At 58.0% G+C, this 7,603-nt stretch overlaps 1 protein-coding gene across 1 annotated transcript; it reads right to left on the bottom strand.

Moving 5' to 3' along the window:
• Window positions 1-5,045: 5,045 nt before the first annotated feature.
• On the bottom strand, window positions 5,046-5,948 carry LOC148139549 (putative G protein-coupled receptor 139). Its single transcript, XM_087980804.1, has one exon. The coding sequence runs from the start codon at window positions 5,877-5,879 to the stop codon at window positions 5,046-5,048; it is 834 nt and encodes a 277-aa protein (XP_087836930.1). The 5' UTR covers window positions 5,880-5,948.
• Window positions 5,949-7,603: the final 1,655 nt, after the last annotated feature.

The raw sequence follows: 7,603 nt of genomic DNA, 5'->3' as shown, positions 1-7,603 counted from the left end.
TCCTCTCACGTTCGTCTTCCCCTCTGTCGCCCTCCCCTCTGTCGCCCTCCCCTCTCTCGCTCCCTCCCCTCTCTCTCGCCCTCCCCTCTCTCTCGCCGACCCCCAATCGCCCTCCCCTCTCTCGCCTTCCCATTCACCCTCCCCTCTCTCACCCTCCCCTCTTTCGCTCCCTTCCCTCTCTCTCGTCATCCCCCTCTGCCCTCCGCTCTCTTGCTCCCTCCCCTCTCTCGGTCCCTCACCTCTCTCTTGCCCTCCTCTCTCTCGCCTTCCCCTCTCTCTCCTTCCCCTCTCTGCTCCCTCCCCTCACATGCTCCCTCCCCTCGCTCTTGCTCTCCTCTCTCTCGCTTACCCCCAAACGCCTTCCCCTCTCTTGCCTTCCCCTCTCTCGCTCCCTCCTCTCTCTCACTCCCACACCTCTCTCTTGCTCTTCTCTCTCTCGCTCTCCCCTCTCTCTCGCGCACCCCCAATCGCCCTCCCCTCTCTCGCCTTCCCATTCACCCTCCCCTCTCTCACCCTCCCCTCTTTCGCTCCCTCCCCTCTCTCTCGCCATCCCCCTCTGCCCTCCCCTCTCTCGCTCCGTCACCTCTCTCTTGCCCTCCTCTCTCTTGCCTTCACCTCTCTCTCCCTCCTCTCTCTCGATCCCTCCCCTCTCTCTCGCCCTCCCCTCTCTCCCCCCTCTCCCGCCCTCCCGTCTCTCTGCCCTCCCCTCTTTCGCACTCCCCTCTCTCGCCCTCCTCTATCTTTCGCCTTCCCCTCTCTCGCCCTCCCCTCTCTCGCCCTCCCCTCTCTTGCTCCCTCCCCTCTCTCTCGCACTCCCCCTCGCCTTCCCCTCTCTCGCTCCCTCCCCTCTCTTTTGCCCTCCTCTATCTCGCCTTCCCCACTCTCTCCCTCCCCTCTCTCGCCCTCCTCTCTCTCGCCTTCCGCTCTATCGCCCTCCCGTCTCTCGCCCTCCCTTCTCTCACTCCCTCCCCTCTCTCTCGCCGTCCCCCTTGCCCTCCCTCTCTCGCTTCCTCACCTCTCTTGCTCCCTCCCCTCTCTTTTGATCCCCTCTCTCTCGCCCTCCACTCTCTCGCCTTCCCCTATCTCTCGCCTCCTCACTCCCTCCCTCTCACCCTCCCCTCTCTCGCCCTCCCCTCGCTCGCCTTCCCAGTCTCGCCCTCAACCTCTCTCACACTCACCCTTCTCTCACCGTCCCCTTCGCCCTCCCCTCTCTAACCCTAACCCTACTCTCACCCTCCCCTCCCTCCCTCCCCACTCTCGCCCTCCTCTCTCGCCCTCCCTTGCCTCCCTTCTCTCGCACCCTCCCTCTCTGACTTCTCACACCCTCCCCGCTCTCTCGCCCTCCCCTCTCTCGCCCTCTCCTTTCTTCTCGCCCTCACCTCCCTCCCACCCTCCTCTCGCCCTTATCACTCTCGCCTCCACGGTCTCTCACCTTCCACTCTCTCGCCCTCTCCATCCCTCTCGTCCTCAACTCCCTCCACCACCTCACCTCTCTCTCGCCCTGCCACTCTCTCTCGCCCTCCTCTCTCCACTCTCTCGCCCTCTACCTCCCTCTCACCCTCCCCTCCCTCATTATCCTCTCTCGCCCTCCCCCTCTCTTGCCATCCCCTCCCTCACCCTCTCCCTCTCTATCCGCCTCCCCTCCATTTCTTCCCCCTCGCCCAGTCCGCTCTCTCGCACACCCCTCTCTCGCCCTCCCCTCTCTCGCCCTCCCCTCTATCGCCCTCCAACCTCCCTCCCTCTCCTCTATCGCCCTCTCCTTCCCTCTTGCCTTCACCTCCATCCCTCCCTCTCTCACAATCCCCTCTTTCGCCCTCCCCCTCTTTCGCACTCCCCCTCTCTCGCCCATCCCCCACTCTTGCCCTCGCCTCTCTCACCCTCTCCCTCCTTCTCGCCATCCCCTCTCGCCCACCCACTCTCTCGCTCCCCTCGCTCCCTCTCTCTCCCCACTCTCTATCCTCACCCTCTCTACCGCCCTCCCTCTCACTCACTTACTCTCCCATCTATCTCTCCCCCTCTCTTCCCCTCACTGCCTCCTCTCTCTCTCCTCTCCCTCCCCTCTCTCTCTCCCGCTCTCTTTCCTGCCGATCTCTCGCCCTCCCACTCTCACGCCCTCCCCACTCGCCATCCCCTCTCTCGCCCACCCCTCTCTCGCTCCCTTTCATCTCTCTAACCCACCTCTCTCTCGCCCTCCTCCCACCCTTCCCTCTATTGATCCCTCCCCTCTCGCGCTAGCACCCCTCTCTCTTGCCCTCCACTCTCTCGCCTTCCCCTCTCTCACCCTTCCCTCTCTTGCTCCCTCCCCTCACTTGCTCCCTCCCTTCTCTCCCGCCCACCCCCAATGGCCCTCCCCTCTCTCGCCTTCCCATTCACCCTCCCCTCTCTCGCCCTCCCCTCTTTCGCTCCCTCCCGTCTCGCTCGCCCTCCCCTCTCGCCCTCCGCTCTCTCGCTCCCTCCCCTCTCTCGCATCCTCACCTCTCTCTTGCCCTCCTCTCTCGCCTTCCCCGTCTCTCCCTCCCCTCCCTCGCTCCCTCCCCTTACTTGCTCCCTCCCCTCTTTCTTGCTCTCCTCTTTCTCTCGCCCACCCGCAATCGCCCTCCCCTCTCTCGCTATCCCCTTCACCCTTCCCTCTCTCGCCCTCCCCTCTTTCACTCCTTCCCCTTTCTCTCGCCCACCCCTCTCTCGCACTCCCCCTCTCGCCCTCCTCTCTCTTTCGCCTTCCCCTCTCTCGCCCTCCTCTCGCCCTCCCCTTTCTCGCTCACCCCTCTCTCGCACTCCCCCTCGCCCTCCCCTCTCTCGCTCCCTCCCCTCTCTTTTGCCCTCCACTATCTCGCCTTCCCCACTCTCTCCCTCCCCTCTCTCGCCCTCCCCTCTCACGCACTCCCCTCTCTCGCCCTCCTCTCTCTCGCCTTCCCCTCTCTTGCGCTCCCCTCTCTCGCCCTCCCCTCTTTCGCTCAATCCCCTCTCTCTCGCCCTCCCCCTCACCCTCCCCTCTCGCTACCTCCCCCTCTCTCGCCCTCCCCTCTCTCGCTACCTCCCCTCTCTTGCTCCCTCACCTCTGTCGCTCCCCCCCTCTCTTTTTCCCTCCCCTCTCTCGCCCTCATCACTCTCGCCTCCCTGGTCTCTCACCTTCCCCTCTCTTACCCTCTCTTTCCCTCTCGTCCGCACCGTCCTCCCTCCCCTCTCTCCCCTCACCTCTCTCTCACCCTGCCACTCTCTCTGGCCCTCCTCTCTCCCCTCTCTTGCCCTCTACCTCCCTCTCATCCTCCCCTCGCTCATTCCCTTCTCTCGCCCTCCTCCCTCTCTTGCCCTCCCCTCTCTCACCCTCTCCCTCTCTATTGGCATCCCCTCCCTTTCTCCCCCTCTCGTCCTGTCCCCTCTCTCGCACACCCCTCTCTCTCCTACCCTCTATCGCCCTCCCACCTCCCTCCCTCCCCTATATCACTTTCTCCCCCCTCTTGCCTTCACCTCCATCCCTCCCTCTGTCGCAATCCCATTTTTTGCCCTCCCCCTGTCTCGCACTCCCCCTCTCTCGCCCACCCCCCACTCTTCCCCTCGTCTCTCTCACCCTTTCCCTCCTTCTCGCCCTCCCATCTCTGGCCTTCCCCTATCTCGCCCTACAGTCTCTCGCCCTACCCTCTCTCACCCTCCCTCTCTCTCCCCACCCCTCTCTCACACTCTCCCTCACTCTCTACTCTGTCGCCCTCACCTCCCTCACCCGTCCTCTCGCCCTCCCCGTGTTTACTTCCCCTCTCTCTCCCTCCACCTCCGTCTCTCCTTCCCCATCCCTCCCAACCCTCTCTCGCCCTCCACCCCTCCTCCCCTCGCCTTCTCCCTTCCTCTCGCCCTCCCACCACCTCGCCCTCTCCCCCTCTCGCCCTCCCCCTCCCTCGCTTCCTCCCCTCCGTCCCTCCTCCCTCTTGCCCTATATCTCCCTTGCCCTCCCCTCTCTCGCACTGTACCTCCCTCTCTCCCCTGTCCCTCTTCTTCCTCCCCTGTCTCGCCCTCCCCTCTCTTGCCCTCCCCCTCTCTCGCCCTCCCCTTCCTCCCTCCCCTCTCTTGCCATCCCCTCTCTCACCCTATCCCACCTTTGCTCCCCCTCTCTCTCCCCTCTTGCCCTCCCCTCTCTCTGCATCCCCCTCTCGCCCTCCCCCTCTCACCCTATCTCTCCCTTTTCCCCTCTCTCTCCCTCCGTTCCTTCAATCTCTCTCTCCACCTTCTCTCAATTTCGACCCCCCTCAATCAGTAACTCTCTCTCCCAATCCTACTCTGTTTCCCTCTGACCAAATCTCACTCCCTCCTGTCCCTCCCTCCCTCGTTCTCAGACACACTCTGTCTCCCTGGTCTTTCCCTCTCCCTCTTACCCAGAGACTGGGGATGGGGCGGGGGGGGGGGGGGGGGGGCGTTGGTCGTGAGGCTACGTTTGGGGTATGAGATGTGGGAGGTAGGAGGAGGGGAAAATGGGGTAGAGATGGAATTGCTGGAGGGAGGCAGTGACGGCAGGACAGAGTGAGGGTGAGGGGACAGGGAAGAGTGGAGGCAGGTGGAGAAACCGGAGTTGGGGGCGTGTGAGAGAGGGGGAACGAGGGAGTGTGAAGAGGAGGGGTGGTGAGAGAGAGGGAGAGAATTGAGTAGAAAGAGTGGGGGAGATGAAATAGGGAAGCCAGGTTGCAATGGGGGACAGAGGGAGTTAAATCCAGCTCCTGAGCTCAGGGCCTGGTGCCCTCCCCTTCCCTGAGGACCAGGACTTGGGGCTGAGTCTGTCTCTCTCCAGCTCAGCTTCTCCAACACAAAGACACTCTGCTGCTCGGCACGCTTTAATCAACATTTTTATTCTTTGCGAATGGGAGTGATGGATACAATCAGTGGGATGGCGCCTTTTCTCACCGGCCCCTGAGTTGTGCGAAACATTGAAATGATTCCCTGTAACCCCCCTGTGGGATAAGGATGGACAAACCAGCGCTACCCTCAGACTGTTACCATAGCGACAGGCTGCTCCATCGCTGAAACACTGAACTGAAATGAGAAAATCCCGGATGGATTGATTAATGAGGGAATTTGATGGATGGATGGATTTGGGTGAAGGTATATTTCAGCACATTCTTCAGCTGCTGCCTGAACTTAGTCTGGGTCACGGCATAAATCGCGGTGTTTGTGCAGCAACTGAGGAGTTGCAGCATGAAGCCCAATTCCTGCACAAACTCATCGAGATACACAGACTTATACCCAATATCCCACATCCGTAACCATATAGAATACAACATGAACGTTGACCAAAACAGGATGAAATTGGCCGAGATCACAAACAGTAAAATGATGGATTTTTTTCGGTTTCTCATTTCAGTGTCAGACTGAGCGTCCCCATTGGTGTGAGCACGGAGTCTCCTGCGCGCTCTGCTGGTCACTACAATGTGTCTGATGGTGAGAACATTGAGCAGCAGAATCAGGAGAAATGGGACACACGGGGTTAGAATGTGGTGGAGGAACTCGATTGTGACCCAGACACTGGAGAATACAACAGCCTCTGTTCCCTCACAAAACCAGGGAGCGTTCACCAGCCAATATCGAGCCGTGACCATAAAATACCAGGAAATGTTCTTTAAACAGCTCAGCACAGTCACTGCTCCCAGAACCACAGCCGCCGTTTTCTCACTGCAATATTTACTTTTCAGCTTCTGGCAACAAATGGCCACAAACCGGTCAAAGGTGAAAGTGATGGTGAACCAGACAGAGCAGTCAGTGGCTGCATAAAGCAGGACGGCGTGGATATTACACACGGGGACGGAGTCCCTCAGGAAATAAAACTGTTCCCGATAAACAATGGGAATGTGTCTCAGTATCAGGTCGAGGATAATGACCAGGAGATCCGCCGCTGCCATGGCCCCCAGGTAACGTCTGACACATGGAGACAATCCACAATCTTTATAAAGCAGGACGTAGATCGTCACTACGTTAACTGTGAGGAAGGAAAACAAACCCATTATCCATCAGCCTGGAGGCAAAGGGACCCGTTTGATCGGGGACCCAGTGAGATTTTCAAATGTGTCCCTTTATTCAGGGGTGTATTAATATAATTGGAGCTGGAATAACAAATGGGAAGTTCGGAATTACTGACAAAAATATGACATAAACCACAAGAAACTCTCCCTCCCCAAACACACAGAGACACATCCATCAGGACAGATGGTTTGAGAACATTCCCATACACTCGATCACTCGACAGCAGACACAGGTTACTCCTCCCCAGTTCCTTATACGGAGGGTGGAAACGTTGCTGTCCTGAAGGATTCTCTCCCAGTTTCCTGAAGACAAACGGAGTTTGGAAATTCCTGTATTTTGGTCTAAGTTGTGGTCGATCCTGTGTCATGAAGAAATGTAAACGCAGGGAAAACGTATTCACCCCTTTAACTGCCTGAGGGGCCTTCGGAACAGTGTCTCCTTCTCCCTGGAACGGGATCTCTTCCCTCGGGATCTTATCGTTTGTTCAATTCACTGACGTCCGTCCGTTCACAATCAGTGTCAGGGACAGAACGTTCCGGGAAATGTCAGTTATAGAATGTCAGGGACAGAACGTTCCGGGGAATGTCAATTATAGAATGTTGGGGACAGAACGTTCCGGGGAATGTCAGTTATAGAATGTTGGGGACAGAACGTTCTGGGGAATGTCAGTTACAGAATGTCGGGGACAGAACGTTCCGGGGAACTCCTTGACCTGTCCATCAACTTTCCCCCTACCCACCCCACCAACATGATGTACTGTGCCTGGACACACTGTAACATTAATGGGGTGAGAGACGGAGGGTCCAATCACAGGAATGGAAGCTAAAGGCATTGCCAGATCAGCTGAAATGGTTAGATATACCATATTGTCAACCCACCTCACAGAATCAGCCCAGATACCGTAAATCCAGAGGAGATATCTGTTCACGTGGAACACGGTGTAGACCAGGTCAGTGTCCTGCTCAGTCCAACCCAGCAATCTGTCCAGATTCATCCATTGCACCGGTCAATACAATCCAGTGATCTGGCAAGAGCGGAGCACTGTGTGCAGATTCATCCTTTGCACTGGGCAAAACAACCCAGTAATCTGTCCAGATTGAAACACTGCACAGATCATGTCATAGCACTTAACTTCAAACGCACAGATCAGTTCAGTGCATTGACCTATAAACCCAGACGAGATATCTGTCCAGCACGGGGTGCTATGCAGAAAACAGCAGTGCATTGATCTGTAACCCAGGAGCAGTTACCCTCCCAACATGTAGGGGGACTGTACACTACCCCAGCGCATTGATCTGTAAACCAGGAGCAGTTTCCCTTCCTGCATGCAGGACTGTGTACCCCACCCCAGTGCATAGATCTGTAAACCTGGAGCAGTTACCCTCCCAGAATGTAGAGCTGTGTAGCCTACCCCAGTGCATTGCTCAGTAACACTTTGTTGGATCACTGCCCGCCCGGAGAAACTTGCAGCCCGTGCTGGAAGTTCCATGATGTACAGCTCCCACCCATTTACAGCTCCATACCTCCATTGTACCAAGACAAGGAGGGAGCTGTGGGTGTGAAACTCACTGCCAGAGAGAGGTAGCGGGGGAATCAGGTTAAA

The sequence above is a fragment of the Chiloscyllium plagiosum genome, unplaced genomic scaffold (genome assembly GCF_037043375.1).
Source record: "Chiloscyllium plagiosum isolate Xiang-an unplaced genomic scaffold, Cpla_swu_hap1 HiC_scaffold_38, whole genome shotgun sequence".
Classification (NCBI taxonomy): Eukaryota; Metazoa; Chordata; class Chondrichthyes; order Orectolobiformes; family Hemiscylliidae; genus Chiloscyllium; species Chiloscyllium plagiosum.
The sequence above is the reverse complement of the archived record's forward strand: the minus strand, read 5'-3'. Positions and strand labels throughout refer to the sequence as shown.